This window comes from Aspergillus versicolor, assembly GCF_001890125.1.
Source record: "Aspergillus versicolor CBS 583.65 unplaced genomic scaffold ASPVEscaffold_4, whole genome shotgun sequence".
In the NCBI taxonomy this organism is placed as follows: domain Eukaryota; kingdom Fungi; phylum Ascomycota; class Eurotiomycetes; order Eurotiales; family Aspergillaceae; genus Aspergillus; species Aspergillus versicolor.
Genome location: NW_024467527.1, coordinates 960,598 through 979,047, shown reverse-complemented (window position 1 = coordinate 979,047; position 18,450 = coordinate 960,598). Strand labels below are relative to the sequence as shown.

The 18,450-nt window shown below is 49.7% G+C and overlaps 7 protein-coding genes and 1 non-coding gene across 8 annotated transcripts; 5 read left to right on the top strand and 3 right to left on the bottom strand.

Annotated features, from left to right (window-relative positions):
- Positions 1 to 134: 134 nt before the first annotated feature.
- Positions 135 to 1,494, top strand: ASPVEDRAFT_191245 (prohibitin subunit PHB2; the record flags this gene model as incomplete). The annotated part of the gene is made up of 4 exons (XM_040809083.1): positions 135 to 306; positions 381 to 449; positions 513 to 868; positions 941 to 1,494. 4 exons carry the CDS (start codon positions 135 to 137, stop codon positions 1,262 to 1,264), a joined length of 921 nt encoding a protein of 306 aa, XP_040667137.1. The 3' UTR covers positions 1,265 to 1,494.
- Positions 1,495 to 1,606: 112 nt separating this feature from the next.
- On the top strand, positions 1,607 to 3,258 carry rmt2 (protein-arginine N5-methyltransferase). The gene is made up of 2 exons (XM_040815654.1): positions 1,607 to 1,719; positions 1,829 to 3,258. The coding sequence occupies exon 2, from the start codon at positions 1,831 to 1,833 to the stop codon at positions 3,115 to 3,117; it is 1,287 nt and encodes a 428-aa protein (XP_040667136.1). The 5' UTR covers positions 1,607 to 1,719; positions 1,829 to 1,830; the 3' UTR covers positions 3,118 to 3,258.
- Positions 3,259 to 4,204: 946 nt separating this feature from the next.
- Positions 4,205 to 5,157, top strand: ASPVEDRAFT_630443 (lysozyme). The gene is made up of 2 exons (XM_040815653.1): positions 4,205 to 4,639; positions 4,708 to 5,157. Exons 1-2 carry the CDS (start codon positions 4,382 to 4,384, stop codon positions 4,999 to 5,001), a joined length of 552 nt encoding a protein of 183 aa, XP_040667135.1. The 5' UTR covers positions 4,205 to 4,381; the 3' UTR covers positions 5,002 to 5,157.
- Positions 5,158 to 5,516: 359 nt separating this feature from the next.
- Positions 5,517 to 9,218, bottom strand: ASPVEDRAFT_82895 (putative DUF221 domain protein; the record flags this gene model as incomplete). Its single annotated transcript, XM_040817281.1, has 3 exons — positions 5,517 to 6,577; positions 6,627 to 8,983; positions 9,052 to 9,218. 3 exons carry the CDS (start codon positions 9,216 to 9,218, stop codon positions 5,517 to 5,519), a joined length of 3,585 nt encoding a protein of 1,194 aa, XP_040667134.1.
- Positions 9,219 to 10,727: 1,509 nt separating this feature from the next.
- ASPVEDRAFT_82894 (MCM DNA helicase complex subunit MCM4) lies at positions 10,728 to 14,005 on the top strand (the record flags this gene model as incomplete). The annotated part of the gene is made up of 5 exons (XM_040817280.1): positions 10,728 to 11,052; positions 11,113 to 11,985; positions 12,042 to 12,113; positions 12,164 to 13,356; positions 13,418 to 14,005. The coding sequence occupies 5 exons, from the start codon at positions 10,728 to 10,730 to the stop codon at positions 14,003 to 14,005; spliced, it is 3,051 nt and encodes a 1,016-aa protein (XP_040667133.1).
- A 431-nt stretch (positions 14,006 to 14,436) lies between these two features.
- ASPVEDRAFT_61779 (Gfo/Idh/MocA family protein) lies at positions 14,437 to 15,984 on the bottom strand (the record flags this gene model as incomplete). Its single annotated transcript, XM_040815583.1, has 4 exons — positions 15,868 to 15,984; positions 15,585 to 15,796; positions 15,028 to 15,529; positions 14,437 to 15,007 (listed from the first exon to the last, which is right to left on the bottom strand). Exons 2-4 carry the CDS (start codon positions 15,631 to 15,633, stop codon positions 14,437 to 14,439), a joined length of 1,122 nt encoding a protein of 373 aa, XP_040667132.1. The 5' UTR covers positions 15,634 to 15,796; positions 15,868 to 15,984.
- ASPVEDRAFT_71446 (fungal specific transcription factor domain-containing protein) lies at positions 15,856 to 17,684 on the top strand (the record flags this gene model as incomplete). The annotated part of the gene is made up of 4 exons (XM_040816120.1): positions 15,856 to 16,062; positions 16,132 to 16,505; positions 16,558 to 16,736; positions 16,815 to 17,684. The coding sequence occupies 4 exons, from the start codon at positions 15,856 to 15,858 to the stop codon at positions 17,420 to 17,422; spliced, it is 1,368 nt and encodes a 455-aa protein (XP_040667131.1). The 3' UTR covers positions 17,423 to 17,684.
- Positions 17,685 to 17,696: 12 nt separating this feature from the next.
- ASPVEDRAFT_t67 lies at positions 17,697 to 17,769 on the bottom strand. Its single transcript has one exon. It is a non-coding gene; the product is annotated as a tRNA-Lys (tRNA).
- Between the last annotated feature and the right edge of the window lie 681 nt (positions 17,770 to 18,450).

Below are 18,450 nucleotides of genomic sequence, written 5' to 3'. Positions count from 1 at the left end.
GGCGACGGGCAAATCCACTTGGAGCTCGCGCCAAGGCGGTGTCCGAATCTGGAGAACTGCCGGAAGTTGATGAACGTCAAGGGCTTTCCGACCTTGTCATCCAGACATCAACCTCGATTCTCACCACAACTATCATGTCTCGGATTCCGAAGGAGCAGTGGGAGAGGTTGCAGGTTATTCTGCAGAACCGTGGTCGCTATGGAGGTTTTCCTTCTGGTGGAGGTGGCCGCGGAGGAGGTGTGGGTGCCGCAGCTCTGATTACACTCGGTCTTGGAGCATACGTTCTGTCAAACTCTCTCTTTAACGGTGAGGACCAGCCAGCTTCTGTTTCACCAGTCTAGTTCTATAATAAGCGACTGTGCTAAGTGGTTTGATTGCAGTTGATGGTGGTCACCGCGCGATCAAATACTCGCGAATCGGTGGTGTGAAGAAGGAAATCTACCCTGAAGGTAAGCGCTGCAACTCGTGGTTTATTCTCGATAGTGCATGTTTCTGACTATTATTTAATTAAGGAACCCATTTCGCATTCCCTTTGATCGAAACTCCCATCATCTACGATGTCCGAGCGAAGCCGAGAAACATTGCTTCCCTGACCGGTACCAAAGATCTACAGATGGTGAACATCACTTGCCGTGTCCTGTCAAGACCTCGAGTGGATGCTCTTCCTCAGATTTACCGAACTCTTGGTTCCGATTTTGACGAGCGGGTGCTTCCATCCATCGTCAATGAGGTCTTGAAGAGCGTTGTTGCTCAGTTCAACGCCAGTCAGCTGATTACCCAGCGTGAAAATGTCGCCAGACTTGTTCGGGATAACCTCGCTCGTCGGGCGGCCCGCTTCAATATTGCTCTGGATGATGTTTCCCTTACGGTAAGGCGGCCGAATAAATCCCTCTAAGCTGTCAAGCTTGAAGTACTAACTTTTTCCTTTTCTGTCGTTTAGCACTTGACCTTCTCCCCCGAATTCACTGCTGCCGTCGAAGCCAAGCAAGTCGCTCAGCAAGAAGCTCAACGGGCTGCGTTCCTTGTCGACAAAGCCCGTCAAGAGAAACAAGCTTTCATCGTCCGCGCTCAGGGTGAGGCCCGATCAGCGGAACTTATCGGAGACGCGATCAAGAAGAGTAAGAGCTACGTTGAGCTTCGGAAGATCGAAAATGCCCGACATATCGCCCAGATTCTCCAGGACAACGGTGGAAGGAACAAACTGTACCTGGACACCCAAGGTCTTGGGTTGAACGTCAATGCGGGTTCGGAGGTCGAGAAATAAAATCAAAACTGCAAAAAATCGTTTGGAAAGTCATCTTAATTCGATGATTTCTCCTTTTACCCTCCGTTCCACTCAGATGTTGTTTGCAATTTTTGACGTGGTTCAAGGTGCGGAATATCATCTGTACAAATAGTTCTTTCAGGTTACCACAGCACGGGCGAATATTGTCTCTTCTCTATCATAATATTCATGAATGTTACTCTACCGGTGAATTCATACTAAAAAAGTGCAAGTAAAGTGGCCGTTCCTATGGCCGTAGAGGTAGGCTATAATCTCAGCTATTCATGGTGGCTGCGGGGACGAATGCGGCGGGCGGAAATTTTATATCACAGGCGGGGAAATAAAAAAAGTTAACTCTCCTCACACACCACAAGGCATCAAGCCTGCACAGCAACATAAGCTAACTATATTCATTTCGAAAGGCTAATAAATCTGAGTGCTTATTTTATTTTTGGGTGAGTATCTTCTATCGTCAAGCATGCTCTTTTGATATCTGTCCTAGAAGCTGTTTGCGGCGGCGGCGATTCAAGGCGCATTGATAGATTATAGCTTACAATGGACCAGATATGGCAGACCCAGAAACCGAAATCAACGTTGACCTTGAGGTCCAAGAAGTCCTCCTAGCTGCCTCTCAGCACGACATCCCCAAGCTCAGACGACTCCTCCGTTCCAACGACGCGGCAACGAACCCCGCCAACGTCAAGGATCCAGAAACAGGCGCCTCTCCGCTCCATGCGGCCATTGCGGCTTGCGAGGCCGAGGAAGAGGACGCGAAAACTAATGGCGCGCCCAATGGTGTTCAGTCCAATGGAGAGGGACATACCAGTGAACAGCAAGAAACACTCCAGTCTGCCGTCCAGACCGTGAAGCTTCTTCTGCAGGAGGGGGCTATATGGAATGACTTGGACTTGAACGACGAGACACCTGGATGCATTGCGAGACGGCTTGGATTGGATGAGCTGTATGAAATGGTTGTGGATGCCGGGGTTAGAGCAGAACTTCTGCTGAACAGGCTAGATGGCTACGAACAACTATCAGACGAGGAGATGGAAGACGACGAAGAGCAAGAGCAGCAACAGGAAACTGCTGGTACAAGTGCCTCAAGCACTGCAGAAGAGGGGGAGTCTGCCCCTCAATTAGTCGAATCCACGACTGCTGCCACGGACACTGCTCAAACCGGCGAGGTCGATCCAAATGTTACGAGCTCACGTTACTTGAGTTCGGACCTGAGCTTCCAGCAGGACAGACTGCTCGACCAAGATCAAAACGGAGTTATGATGGCCTGGGAATCGGATATCATGGCCAAATCTGCCAAGAAACTCCTTCCTACACCGGGACTGCGGGTTCTGAACGTCGGACATGGCATGGGCATTATCGATGGGTTCTTTCAAGAACAATCCCCGGCGTCCCATCACATTATCGAAGCCCATCCTGACGTCGTCGCAGAAATGAGGCGAAAGGGCTGGCATGAGAAGCCGGGTGTTCACATTCACGAGGGCAGGTGGCAGGATATACTTCCTGAACTGGTGACACAGGGGGAAATGTTCGACGCCGTTTACTACGACACGTTTGCCGAGTCATATGCCGATTTCCGAGATTTCTTCACAGAGCAGGTTATTGGCATCCTGGAGCAAGAGGGCAAATGGGGTTTCTTCAATGGCATGGGAGCAGACCGACAGATCAGCTATGATGTATACCAAAAGGTGGTGGAAATGGATCTGTTTGAAGCCGGATTCGACATTGAGTGGGAGCAAATCGCCGTCCCCAAGTTAGAGGGAGAGTGGAATGGGGTTCGCCGGCCGTACTGGAACATAGACCAGTACCGGCTTCCTCTGTGTAAGTACATGGATTGAGTGACTAAATAGACTTGGTACAGCCAAATATCAATCCAAGTATGTCGAGACTCAGTCCCGGAATCTCTAGAGAAAACATGGAATTTCATTCCTCACACTTGCACTCGGTTCCTCTACTACCTAGGAACACTCTTGCTTCATCCGCATTATCTCCATTTTGGGGGAAGGGGCAGCCAACGCCCGTCTCCCGTCCATCGCACCTTCCCTCCAAACCTTCCTCCTACCTGTTAGTTCGTACATACCGCTCGAGGAAGGCACGACTGTCTGAGGAAAGAGCGATGTCACCTCACCCGTGGACCTTGGTTGCACCTGCCTTCCATCTTGCAAGTAACACTGAACTCAAGGAAAGAGCGACGACCAACAAGACAGTAGAGGAAGGAACCCGCACAGCCTGCCAGCCTCCATTGCACTTTCCAATATCGGGATGTATCTTGCGAAAACGACATCTGCTTGAACAGGAAGGCGCGATCGACAACCTAACCTTCTGGGAGTTCTCCAAGGAAAGGAAAGCACGGTTGATGGCTTCAACTGGGGACAGCCGGCAACCGAACAATCCAGGCACAACAAGAGATACGAAGCCAGCGGGCCAGCCACAAGAAGTGGAAACAGCGTCTCCACGAAAGCGATCGATCACCGTTTATGTTGCATTGAGTAATGGATCTCGACGGTTTTAAGGGAATCAGTGTTCTGGGCTCGGATCTAAGAATAGGACAATTGAAGCATTGGATTGAATCTCCATTCCACAACCCTCGTATCTTCCAGGAACCATCCAATCAAGAAGCTCTTTCGAATAATAGCGATCGACACGTAAACGAGCCTTGCATGAGACAGGGTGATCAACGGCCAAACACGACCTTTTGTCTCGGCATCTGGAACTCATCAACCCTAACCAGGCCAACAGACGTTTAGTCTGAAGGGTCGTGCCCGTCAGGACCTAATTTCCAATGGAGCAAATCAAACATCCAGACGCTCCGTCCAGTCGGTCTCCAGATACCCGCTGCTCTTACGAGAGAAACACGAGGTCGCAACAGGGATGTTCCCGAGAAAGAGACCCTTGGAAGAACATCGTATTCCAAAGTCGATCAAAGCTGATCACCTCAAGATACGAAGCTCAGCCTCCAAGACACTGTCTCGACTATACAAAAAATGAACTGACAAGAGGTATAAAGGGGAGGTTGACTCCGGCTCATTTCATCCATCATCATCTTCTTCCATCCAAAACATCTTCAAAAGTTCATTACCTGAACTCAAACCAATCCACAAAATGCACTCCTCCATCAAGCTCCTTGTTGCCACCATTCCTGCCCTCGCCTCCGCCTGCGTCGGACCCCCGGTGAACGGCCCAACCCTCGACCTTATCAAGGGTTTCGAATCATTCCGAGGCGAAGTCTATGATGACGGTGCCGGAAACCCTACAATCGGCTACGGCCATCTCTGCCCGGACTGGTCTTGCTCCGATGTCACCTTCCCTCAGCCCCTGACCGAAGAGACCGCTGCCCAGCTGCTCGCTGGTGACTTGATTGTACGTACTTATCTATCACATCTGCATCAAGCCGCAATTAGATAAAACAAAACTAACAATACGTGAAGGGCTACCAAGACGCTGTTACCAATGCCTTCGCCGACCCCGTCACCCTGAACGACAACCAGTATGGCGCTCTCGTGTCCTGGACCTACAATATCGGCAACGGAAACATGCAGTCGTCTGACCTTGTTTCTCGCATCAACGCCGGCGAGGATATCGTTGCTGTTACCACTGACGAGCTTCCTCAGTGGATTCACTCCAACGGACAGGTGATGGAGGGCCTCGTCAGGAGACGCCAGGAGGAATTGAACCTGTTCAACGCCCCCAGCAATGTTGGCGCTCTCCCTGCTCCTTGCTAAGCTGCAGGAAACCTGCCAGCGTTCGATTCAACTTTATTGTTCTGGGCACGGAAGGACGTGCTTTGATCACGAGTTATAACAAGACGACATGGTGAACAGCCTTGTTTTCCTGTAGTAATTAATGGTGGAAGTTTTGATATCGATGTATATAGATGCTTATTTTCTGAATTCAGTTGTCTATATATTAGTTTCTACAGTCACGCCAGTACAGTTATAATAAGTATCCCTGATGGCTTCGTGATGAATGCACTTCATATCAATCATCCTTAACCATCCCGTTTGTACTATTGTTCTAACTCAATCCTAGGTAGTATGTACTTCGTATGCTTTATGGCTAAGACCAAAAGAAAATGCCCCAAGCTGGGGATGCAAATTAACGTATGCATGAGACAACAAGGCCGAATAATAACAAGCCCCAAGGTAGAACGCCAGTCGCTAAAGCGGGAATCGAATCAATCATCACAGGAACGTTTGTCCAAATAAGTGATGGTATATGCAAGTGATAAGTGAAGGTTTTATAACTGAATGAGATCGACTTCTGAGAAGTCAGGAGGGCTGCGACTGAAAATGGTGCGACACTTTCCATCCAACGCTTGGTACTCGTTGCTAATCCAGATATGCTTGCTGAAGCGCTGGGTGCGGTAAATCTCGTCGTCACTTACTCCAAGGTCATCACGGGGGATCCAGACGACAGGGCGCTTGGAGCGAAGAGCGTCATGTTGAAAGGCTCGCTGGACTAGTTGGTCACGTTCGTCGGGGGTGAGGTCCTCCAACTCGTCATGAATCCCTTCAAATAACGCCGAACCACGAGGATGTCTAACAGGGCCTTGAGCTTCGGCATCCTGGTTGAGCTTCTCTCGCATGCGTTGAATGCTTGGGACTGCGCCCTCGGAATTTGCCCCGAAGAATTTAGATCGTCGGTTCGGAGACTGAGTTGCCCATGATGGTCGACGAGAGGAAGTGAGGTTGTCGGCTGTCTCAGGTTCGAGGCCTTGGCCCTTGCGCCTAAGCCCAGACGCACTCCTATTTACGCCACCGGCTTCAAATTTCTTCAGCTCGATGTCGCGTTCTTCGTCCTCGCCCTGGAACTCAGCACGTTCACGATCCCTCAGCTGGTGCTCGAGGGTGTCCTTTTTCTCTGCTGCGTTCTCCTCTTCGTCATCGCTGCTCAGCCCTAATCGTACCATTTGCGCGCGAGCAAACTCTTCATCACGCTGAACGGCTTCATCCTCCAACGTAATGGGCAGGTAACGGATCAGCGGGCCAAAGGCTTCATTCAGCAGCAGTTGGAATCCCGCAGTTAGTACCGTCATGATAATCATAATGACGGCCTGGCCCTCACAAGCGACTTGCCCATTGGAATCACGAACTAAGAAGAAAAGACCAATCAAACTGATCTCCATGACGTAAATTCCGGTGAACAACTGATTGATCGCCCGGGGGAAAAGCAATCCGCCGGTGTCGAAGCGGAATTTTGTGACGTATAAGGTGTTGTAACGGTAGACGAACCAGAACAAACCAAAAGTGAGCACATTAAACACCAAGATAAGAGGCGCGATAACAGAGTAGATCAACCCTATTGCTGTGTTAGATCAATGCATAAGTAACTAAACGGTGGAACATACCAATAGATGCAAGAGTTGTATACACTGGAAAGAATGTACCCCATTGCATCTGATTGAGGTTTGTCGTTCGAGCCCATTTACGGCGTGCAGTCGAATCCAACATTGGTGCGAGAATAAACCAGCTCACAAGGCTGAAAATCTGAACCAAGGCTCCAGCACTCACGGATAAAGCTTGCAGGATCATATAGGAGAAGAAGTAGTTGCTTGATGAGGGTATATTTTGAGCCAGAAGTTGGGGCCAACTTGTGACATCAGTGATGTTTCTGAATATGGTGGAGAAACTCGATGCAATCGCCACTACCAGAAATAGTTGGACAAATAGAAATGCAAAGAAGTAGTTCTGCACGGTAAGCTCGATGCCCATGCCTGTCTGAAGACCCTGCGTTCGACAAAGGAAACGAAGAAGTAATGGCAAAATTGCCATCAAGATGGCCAGGAATAACGGAGGCAGGATACCTTGCACGGCCGAAATAAGCCACTCTGGCATACGATTTATCCACGACAGCCACGTGAAAGCATCTTCCAAGTAGGAGAGCTGAGACAGCAATCCAGTGAAGGCTACGGGGAATGCCCAACCGATCACCATGCCAATGACAATAGCGTAGATCCCGAAGGTACGCAGATAACGTTCCCACCATTTGATGGACATGTTGTCCCAGATAACATCATCTGGTGAGATTTCCACAGTACGAGGAGCCATTTGCTTGGGTACGTGGTGACTGACAGCTTGGCAAGCCATATGCGCAGCTACTTGATGGTTGAACTGGATGAAGGCTGAATTCATGAGGGGGAACTTTTCAGGATTCTGTTGGTCCACCTCAATTTCCAAATTCAAGCGAGCCACCTCTTTGCGACAATGGTCGATGGTGTCGACTTTCTTCCCAAGAAGCCAAATCGAAGGCATCCAACTAATTCCAAAAATTGGCAGTCGCATGGTTTCTCTGTCTTTCTGGCGGATATATTTCTTCCACAAGGGTTCGCCGAGATCCTCCTTCTCGAAGTTCTCGTTATACGCCACGGGGTACTCATCATCTTCAGCTTCCGCGTCATCATTTCGCTCGATGGTAATGTCATTTTCTCCGCGTGCTCCTACTGGCAAGTTTTCCTCGAAGTTTGAAATATCCGCTTCTTCCCTATCGACAGGAGAGTCTGGCGCCGTAAGTGGGAGCTCATCCGGCTCTGTCTTGTTACTAGATTTCGAGAAGTTCGAAGGCCTGCTTTTCCAGAACGGCCTCTTCGGATGCGGTCCTTCTTCCTGGGTGTTGGTAAACATGGTTTCAGAGTCGTTTCCGCTGGGGCGGTCTGCCGTATTCTCATCTGTGAAGTTTTCCGAGGGTTGTGGCTCTCCATTCTCCGCACCGTGCTCGGCTTTCTGGGGTTTCCTGACGGTACCAAAAACTGACTTCCCCAGCTTACCAACACCTTGGCCAACAGCACCCGCCAACCCTATAGCTGGGTCCAGGGGGTTAAGGTGCCTCCGCTTCTCCGTTTTAGATTCTTTCCCAGATTCTTTGTCGCGGTGCAATATTTCCCGGAGGGTATGAGCCTGGTGTGGGTCGCCGGAACTGATACCAGCCCCCATAGCCAGCTTCGAAGCTTTCGCATCTGCCTCTGCCTTCTCCTTTTTCGCCGCCTGCTTAACACCAGCCTTTTTGTCGGCAGCTTTGGCCTGTTTCAACTGAGCCTTCTTGCACTTGACAATCAATTCTGTCTCGGCTGTCTCCAGCTTCAACGCCAGATTATCTCGCTCTTTGACTTTCTCGTTCAGATCGTCAAAATTCCGGTTGATCCAAATGTTCCGAACTCCACCAGGAAAGACATCGTACAACCTATCCAAAGCCTCCACCGTAAGCCATTTATTTGGTATAGCGGTCACCAGAACTGTCGTCGCAGAAGCCCGCAACCGATGCTGGGGAGAAGTCAAATAGGATTGGCGAAGACGGATATAGCCTCTGAGTTCGTCGAAAAACACGAAACAGACATAGACTATGACAATCACAGCCATAACTAGATGGGCCCAGTAGCGATGCGTGTTTTCTGGAGTGACGTTACCCCAGGCTAGTTGGTCCAAGCCACTGACATTCCATTGAGGCCCAGCGTCCGTACCATTCTGATAGTTGTGATCCTTGCCGCCAACTTTATTCACAGTTAAGAGAGTCGGTAAAATGACACAGCCGAGGGGGAGGAAAATCTTAATTAGCATCCGTAAGTAGCGTAAAAAGAAGTAGGCATCCAGGCCACATTTCTGAATAAATTCGGAGCTGGAAGTGCCGAAAATAGGGCCGATCCATTTGAAGATACCCGGGGGTGATGGTTTGGTACGTTCCCTATCGGGGACAAGATACGTTCGTGGCTGACTTAAAGTAACCTTAGAGTTAGCTGTTTGGTCCACGAGGCAGCAGCTCGGATTGCAAAAAGCACTTACTAAATGCGAGTAAGTTTCCCTTTGAGGAGAAGGAACAAGAAGAATTCGACAGCGAAAATTATGAGAGCAGCGGCCAGCGATGCTACAAATGTTTTGATGGTGATGCCTTCTCTGGCTTGGCCTTTACCGCCTGCGTGTTCCAAGGCCGAGCCCAAGTCGTTCACCATCGTTGCTAGTTGACGACGAATACGCCCAGCCCCATTCACATATATGAAGGGAGTTCACGGTATCAGACAAAAGATGGCACCGCCAAAGTATCTGGGGTGACAAGTCTAGCGGGGTTCCAAACTTCCAACCGATCGGCGTGGTGATGCTCAGGGCATCACTCGGTGAATTTGCGAGAGTTTTCGACAATAAGGAGCAGCTTCGTGAGTAGGGGGGGAGAAGACTGTCGGGGAAGGGAAAATATGAGGTGACAATAGGTTTATCTAAGAGTGTGTTGAGGTGTTGAAGTGTTGACGGGTGTGTAAGGAGCGAGGACAGGAAGAACCTCATAAAAAGTGTGCCAGATAATGTTGCAGATAAAGGCATCATGGATCTTCCATCCATTCAAATGTCACCCGAGCCTTTGACGAAGAGGCGCCGCCATTCGTGGGAATCGCAGATCGCAACTTTTTAGTGCATGACATCAGGCGCCTGCTGAAACTTGGCTGGTCCCAGTCGCGCGCTCTCCCCAACTTTTGTTTCATTCACCCTTGCAGGCGGTCAAAGGATTGGTCCTCATGAAACAGGCCAGTTTCTTGAGGAATTGTCTGGCGCTTAAATTCCCAAAATAACAACAAAAAAAGATTCAAAGCATTCAGTAAGGCATTCACTGGTGCTGCAAAGCTGTTTCATTATGAAAGGATCGAGTGGCGAGTGAGGATTCCTGATTAGGCATGGTGTTGACATCCTGAATGGAACCAAGGGCAGCGGCTTTTTAATTGGCAGAGCTCAGGAACTCCCGTCATTTAAGGAAGGAACCATTCTGAATCTGGCTAGCTCAGTAAGGAAGGTTCAGCCACGGTCGCATAGGTGGCGGTGTTACTACGTCTGCCAAGGCTTTGGAACTTGGAAATGTGCTCGGATCACCAAAACCACAGAGGTGGTATTTTGGTAAACCCCATATTCGTCCCCTCTGGTGTTCGTTAAGAATGTCCCGTGCGAAGCCACTGCACAATAATCTGTTGTCATCAGATTCCGCCATACAAGGTACAGCGGAGAAACGGCTACCATGCTACTCACAAACGAGAAGCGGATGTAGCTGAATTAAACTCACGACTGTGGTCTGTTTTCCAAAACCCATAATCCAAGATGACGGCAAGAAAGTAAACCCAACATGTTGCTGCGACTTTCAACGGCCGTGAATATATATTGTTAGAGACTAGTACAGAGTAGAAGTGATATCTTAGCTGGTTCTCGAAAACGATCAACAAACGTGTCACGTGATTTTAAACCGTCGCGCCCGCCCTAAATGGAAGCACTTTACGCGTGAGACGTGTCCGGACGCGTCGGTCCAAATTTCTTCATTGGACCTGGGCTCTTTTTGTCCGCTCTCAGTCCAAGCATCCCTTCTTGTTGCCAGCTGCACCTTCACATCTACCGAGGGAGCAAATATATCAACCCCCTCGATTGCATTATTCAAATACCCCTTTTCCTGTTACATTGGTTCAGAACCTTCGAATAACCGCGTCAGCATGTCTTCTCCCGCTTCTTCTCGTCGTACGGGCCGTCCGGCGAGGGACTCGGCCACCGCATCACCAGCCCGCTCAACACGCTCCCAACAGCAATCTCAGACCAGCAACCCTCCACAGACTACCCCTCGTGCTTCACGGCGGCTGCAAGGCGAGGCCGCCGTCCCGTCCTCATCCCCCATGTTCTTCCAGTCTTCCTCCGCGCGGGGGAGCAGCAATGCCGAGACTCCAGATGCGAGAATAGAAGAACCAAGTTCGCCTTTGAGAGCTTCATCCGCCATGGATGAGGGGGAAAGAACGCCACGTGCAAATGGGGCCGGCCTAAAAGGTATAGTAATCGGATATTGAATGATGGCCATCGGTTGTTAATATTTGAATACAAACACAGATTCTTCCCCAATTCGATACGTTTCCAGCTCCAGTCCGACTCGCGGTTTCGGCCGCCAAAATGGCCACTCGGATATTCCTAGCAGCAGCAGCGGCCTATTTGTTTCGTCACGACAAGGGCTGGATGGCCAACGCGTCGTCTCCCGCCGCAGTGACCTTCATTCAGGAGGTTTTGGGTCTACCCCAGGCCGAAGGCGCAGAGTCTTTGTCGATGCGAATGGAGTACCTGCTGCGGACGGTGAGCCTCAATCGGACGCCACATTCTCTAATATCCACCCGGATACTTCAGAGGCAGAAGTCATGGGAGGTAATTCAACCCGTGTGATCTGGGGAACCAATATCTCTATCCAGGATTCCATGTCGGCGTTTAAAAATTTCCTCCATAGTTTTACCACCAAATACCGTCTGTGGGCTGATGGAGCCACTGAGGACGAAACGCGCCGAATGGGAGATATGGCCGAGGAACGGGAATACATCGACATGTTAAACACAATGCGCCAGTTGGGTGTCACCAGTCTCAATCTAGATGCGAAGAATCTCAAGGCGTACCCACCAACTCTGAAACTATGGCACCAGCTCCAAGCATACCCTCAAGAGATTATTCCACTGATGGATCAGAGTGTACGAGATGTGATGGTCGAGTTAGCTGCTAAAGAGATGGAGCGACTACGATCTCAAATTCAACGCAATCAAAACAGCCATAGGGACTTGAGCTCAGCCCCGGCGGTCCCTAGTTCGGACGCAATGAGCGAGACCGGCAGGATGCCGCAGGCAGAAATACCAGACCTCGTGGCGGAGGCCGAGACCAGGCCATACAAGGTTCTTCCGTTCGGTCTTGATACTACGGTCAATATGAGAGAGCTGGATCCGGCTGGTAAGATTTCGATCTAATAAAATTCTGCGTCTGGACTCTTAGCTAACGACCCTCAGATATGGACAAGTTAGTGAGCATCAAGGGTTTGGTCATTCGTGCTACACCCATTATACCTGACATGAAAGAAGGTTCGTGTCTTTCTCTAGTCAGTCCAGAAACATGCTAACTCAAGGATTAGCATTCTTCCGTTGTCAAGCCTGCAACCATTCAGTTCAGGTAGATATCGACCGCGGCAAGATTGCTGAGCCCACTATTTGCCCCCGTGAAGCATGCCAAGAAAGAAACTCAATGCAAATCGTCCATAACCGCTGTGTATTTGCCGACAAGCAGGTTATCAAACTGCAGGAGACTCCGGATAGTATCCCAGATGGTCAAACACCTCACTCGGTCTCTCTGTGCGTCTATGATGAATTGGTCGATGTCTGCAAGGCAGGTGACCGTGTCGAGGTAACCGGAATCTTTCGCTCGAACCCTGTGCGAGTAAACCCTCGTCAACGAACCCAAAAATCTCTTTTCAAAACCTACATCGATGTTCTGCATGTCCAGAAAACCGACCGCAAGAAGCTCGGTGTCGACGTTTCTACCGTTGAACAGGAGCTCTCTGAGCAGGCTGCTGGAGATGCCGAACAGGTCCGCAAAATTTCGGCGGAAGAGGAAGATAAGATCCTGCGGACATCTACGAGACCCGACTTATATGAACTTCTTGCTCGATCACTTGCGCCTAGTCTTTACGAGATGGACGATGTGAAGAAAGGTATTCTGCTTCAGATGTTTGGCGGCACCAACAAGTCGTTCCAAAAGGGTGGTAACCCTCGCTACCGTGGCGATATCAACGTACTCCTCTGCGGTGACCCTTCGACAGCAAAGTCTCAACTACTCCGTTATGTGCACAAAATTGCCCCACGAGGTGTATACACCAGCGGTAAAGGTTCATCAGCTGTCGGTCTTACGGCTTACGTTACTCGTGACCCTGAGACTCGCCAGATGGTCCTGGAATCCGGTGCTTTGGTCTTGTCTGACGGTGGTGTCTGCTGCATTGATGAATTCGACAAAATGAACGAATCCACTCGCTCTGTTCTCCATGAAGTCATGGAACAACAGACTGTGTCGATCGCGAAAGCGGGTATCATTACAACTCTCAATGCCAGAACAAGTATTCTCGCCTCGGCCAATCCTATTGGTAGCAGATACAATCCAAACCTACCGGTCCCACAAAACATCGACCTTCCGCCAACGTTGTTGTCTCGTTTCGATCTTGTATATCTTGTTCTTGACCGCGTGGACGAGTCGGAGGACCGCCGCTTAGCCAAGCACCTTGTCAACATGTATCTCGAAGACAAGCCGGAAAACGCGAGCGAGCGAGAAATCCTAGTAAGTCAATATGGATCTACTTACTACTCAATACCATAGCTGCTAACCTATGAACTTATAGCCAATCGAATTCCTAACGGCCTACATTACCTACGCCAAGACCAAGATCCACCCAGTCCTCACCCCCTCCGCCGGCAAAGCCCTCTCCGATGCATACGTAAATATGCGTAAACTTGGAGATGATATTCGCTCTGCGGACCGCCGAATCACTGCAACCACCCGTCAGCTAGAGTCCATGATCCGTCTAGCTGAAGCTCACGCACGCATGCGCCTCTCTTCAGAGGTGACTGCCGATGACGTTGAGGAGGCAGTGCGCCTGATTCGATCTGCCATTAAGCAAGCAGCGACCGATTCTCGCACGGGCTTGATTGATATGGGCTTGCTCACCGAGGGTACGAGTGCAAGCGAAAGACGCAATAAAGAGGCCTTGAAACGCGGGGTTCTAGGAGTGATTGATGATCTGGCTGGTGGGGGCGGCGCAGCTCGCTGGGCAGAAGCTTATCGGGTTTTGAATGAACAGTCCAGCATTGAGGTCGATAGCGCTCAGTTCACGGAGGCTGTCCGGGCACTTGAGTCAGAGGGTATCGTGAATATCTTGGGTGAGGGTGCCCGGAGGAGCATCCGACGCGCTCCCGGCGCGGTTGTGTAAACTGGCATTGATTAGATGATGAGGATACGATGTAATGGAGTACATAATATACAGAATGATGTAACCGACCATATCTCAGTGAATGGGTTTCATGGAGGTGTCTGGTGTTATGGCTTGTTGAGCATGCGGGATAATTAAATTTTATGTTGTCAAATACATTTACTAACTATAAGTAACTATTGATTACCCTGGTCTGTATTAATCATTATACATGGATTTGCATTTGTAGATATGCTTTGCACTAAGAAGCCCTAATTCACACTCAAGCGAAAGTCTGCGACTGCTATGGCGATAGACAGACCAGGAATAATCATTACCGTTCCTTCGCTATTTGAATGTTTTCCGAATATTATAATAAATATTAAACAAGTGAAATAATCACCTTAAGGTTGTATTCGGCCCCTAGGATGGATATAGATACAAATACCCTTCTAGTCATCTTGAGGGAACTTAGCACCCCCCTGGGCCCTAATCTCATCTAAAATCCGCATCACTCTCAGCGTCTCACCCAAAGGCATGGTTTTACTTTCCTTGTGCCCAGCAGCGATGTCCAACGCAGTTGCATCGGCCTCATGATAGAAGCCTTTCCCCCCATACAGCTCATCGAACTTGAACAGTAGCTCCCGCTTATCCTGCGCGTTACTGGCTGCTGGCTTCTTGTCTCCCATGTCCTTTTGCGCATTCTCTGGCTTCAAGGACACAATTATTGTATCAGGCATGGAGGCGGTGTCGCCCTTAAGAAACAGTGTCCCTTTACTCCCCTCCACTTTTGCGAAGACATCGTCGGTCTTGTATAGCAAAGAGGAGGAGATGAGACCATGGCGACCAGTGTCTGCATAGTACAACAGGGCAGAAGTACTAACGTCTACCCCTTGTACCAATGTCTGTGACGCGCTAACCTTGGGTCGCTGCACCTGAGAACCTCCAGGTGAAGACTCCAAAGTCAAAAGAGCCCAGGTTAGGGAGTATGTCCCAATATCCAGCAACGACCCCGCGCCGAGGCTGAGGTCCCGCGTCTCGACGTAGCCGGGAGCTCATCCAGCGGCATATCGAGAGAGAAATCGACAAAAGTCCGGTTGATATCGCCGATGATTTTCTGTTTGAAAAGTAATTCCTGCAGCTTGGCTACAATGGGGAAGAATCGCGACCACATGCCCTCCATCACAAAGACACTTTTCTCTCGCGCTGCGTCGATTACGGCGGTTGCTTCTCGCGCATTTATCGTGAATGGCTTCTCGCAGAGGACATGCTTTCCGGCGTTAATGGCGTCTAGGCAGTTTTGTTTGTGGAATGCGTGCGGGGTGGCGATGTAGACGATGTTTACGTTTGGGTCGTTGTAGACCTCTTCATAGGACCCGTAACATGAGACATCTGACTGTGTGGTGGATGGGATGTAGGCTTGTACAAATTTCTTTGCTTTGGCTGTGTTGCTGGAGCCGACTGCCTTGATTGTGTGGGTTGCGCAAGGGTTGGAACGAGGGAGAACGAGGTCGCTCACGAACCAGGACGCGATCATTCCGGTAGCTAGCAGAACAGGGATTAGAGAAGATGAATTTGCGTTGAAATGGCTATTACCTACCGACAATCCCCCATCGTAGCCCAGGAACAGGCTCGGGAACAGATGGCATTTTGGGGAAGCTGTGAAAAGGATCGAGAGACCTGCTAAGAGGCAATTGAAAGGAAATGATGGTGAGTATGAGAATGAGATCCTTCTGGCAATTTTATATCACAAATTTAACTTCTCTACTCCTACCTATTCAATGCAACAGAACTTGACCCTTGTGGGCCAGTCTAGCTAGGAAATCAGCTGGAGCCGCAGCCGGGGAGTATCGGACTTCACCGAAAGATAAATGCCATCATACCTATTTAATTTTAATGTATTTTGGGACCACATTGATCCTTATGGGTACCAAGAGGATGACGTGCTGAGTTTGATAGAGCAATTCATATTCCTAGTTCACATCAAAAACCCAATCCTGGACGAAGATGTATTGAGGCGTAAGGCCTATGGCGTTGTTGAAGATGGGTTGGGCTGGGACGGGCCATCATGCCTCGTTGTATGTGACAATCTCCTCCTCTGTTGCATATCCGGATGTCATCTGACGGTTTACCTATGTTTTGCTCAGCTTCTTGCTTGTGCACTTGGAATCGTCGCCACACCCTTTGAAGGTGTGTCCAAGGATATTATACTAAATTCAGAAGACACCAGCACTTCAACCTCGCCTCCTCGCCAGCGTGTTCTGGAGGAAGCAGAAGCTTATTTTATGCTGGCCAGGAAACGAATCGGATTGTTGAGCCAGTCCATGCTAGCCATCCAGTATCATTTCCTAACTGGCATCTTTTTGATGTATTGCTTTAAGCCACTGGAGGCCTTTCAGAATTTCCATCAGGCGTCCATGACCTTTCAGATCTATTTTAGATCTGTGACTGCTTCCATCAGGTCCGCTTCTGACTCCCGAGCCGAGCAGCGGTTATTCTGGAGTTGCTTCAAGTCTGAATGGTATGTGGCAGACAATTCGCAAAATAAAGACGTTTCTAACACCTTTTTGAAGCGAGATTCTGTCCGAAATCGATCTGCCCCAATCGGGGGTCGGCATCCTTCGTCATCTGCATACTTTCCCGTCTCCACCAGACCTCAGCAGTGTTGGCTCCCCGTTAACTACCACTGACGATAGTACAGCATACAGGCCAGCACCAGCACCAGCGTCAGCATCATCGGCCGCCTCTCAAAGTAGAGATGACGCCTTGTGCATTCTCAGATAGCAAAGCTGGTTCTATTACCTATCCGAGATCGCTTTGCGTCGCATAGGCAATCGAGTACTTAGCTGCTACTACTTCGAAAATCACGACGCATGGATGGATCTCAACACCCCGTCCAAGATCCAAGTTGCAACCGAGCTCCTGCGCCAGCTCGATCAATGGTACGAATGCCTCCCACACCTCGTCCGATACCATGAAGACGGCCAAGAAACCCAAGCACAAATTCCCCAGGAGGAGCTACCATATATGCCCCGCGTACGGTGCCTGGAGATCAGAGCCCTGGTCTGCCGCCCTTTTCTATTTTACATGGTCCACAGCGTACCGGCGGCGGATGATCACGCCCACGACCCCGACCCCGACCAGCGGTCAGTTTTACGGCTCTTCATATCCCAGGCACTTTATTGCAGCAGGCAACTTATTGAATCGATATCGCTTCGGCATCGCCATCATGGAACGTGGTATACTCTGCGCTTGAGCACGATCTGCGCCCTGTCCATATATGCAGCGGCGAAGAGAAACTTGGCACCAGATGGATGGGAGACATCTGTTCGGCTCACTATAAACACCTTGCAGTACTGGGAGAACGAAGCCCCAAGGGATATCAGAAAGGCGCGAGAAATTTTGCAGGACTTGCTTTCGGGAGTAAGCAAAGACTGAAAGCTAGAAATACATAAAGATAATACACACGCGCGAGATTGAGTTTGCTTTGGAGATATATATATATGTATACCTGGGTTGAGATCTGCATGCCCCCCTCTCAGACTGAATTGTCGACCACTAGCAATCTAGGGCGAAATATGGGGCGAACAAAAGGACAAACAAAATACTTTGTTAGCAACACTAGAGAGAATGGATGCCTATTAGACATCCTGAAAACCAAGCAAAATAGGTGCCTGTTGCAGTTAGATTGAGAGAAAACAACAAAAAAGAAAGCCCAACGCGGGGCTCGAACCCGCAGCCTTGAGATTAAGAGTCTCACGCTCTACCGATTGAGCTAGCCGGGCTAGTTCATGACAAACATTAAATATTATGTCTATATAAGCTAGAAACTCCGAGAGGTTCTGATTCCATATATATGGTGGGATCGGATGAGCCGCGTTACATGTGCTGCACGAATCACAGAACATTATTTCTTTTCAACGCCTGGATGAATAATGTCATCTGCGCCTGAGAGAGGAATCAAGTATTTCTTAGATGTCATGGGTTTTATTGATAGCGCGTTTCATCATATTGGCTTAGAAAGCTAAAGCGAGCTAAGTGAGCACCTGCTCAATCGAGTGGCTCAGAATGATTCTCGCGTGCATGTTCAGCCGTGTGGAAAGCTCCTCCGCTCGCGATAAGCTCCATCGTCCACGCTATCGACCGGAGCAGTTGTTCCGACCTGTCTGGATAGTGGGCCAGGCAGTTCCGGCTAGGCTTGACAAGCTGGAGTCATCCGACCTGCTGTGAGTCTGTGGTATCGCTTGAGGTGACATCCTGTAAGGAAGAGATCGATCGTCCAAGAAAGCCAAGGATCTTGCTTTTAATTGAGAAAGAGCTCTCAGCCTCTCAGTCAGCCGTCCCAGGTTCTCTGAGAACTGGGAATGTATGTGAGAGGCACGTGTTCGGTGTTAGGCCGGCACTAGTCCCACTCAGGTCGCGAGCTCTGTTCCCACCCTCCAGAGCTCTGACAGAACCGAGACCAG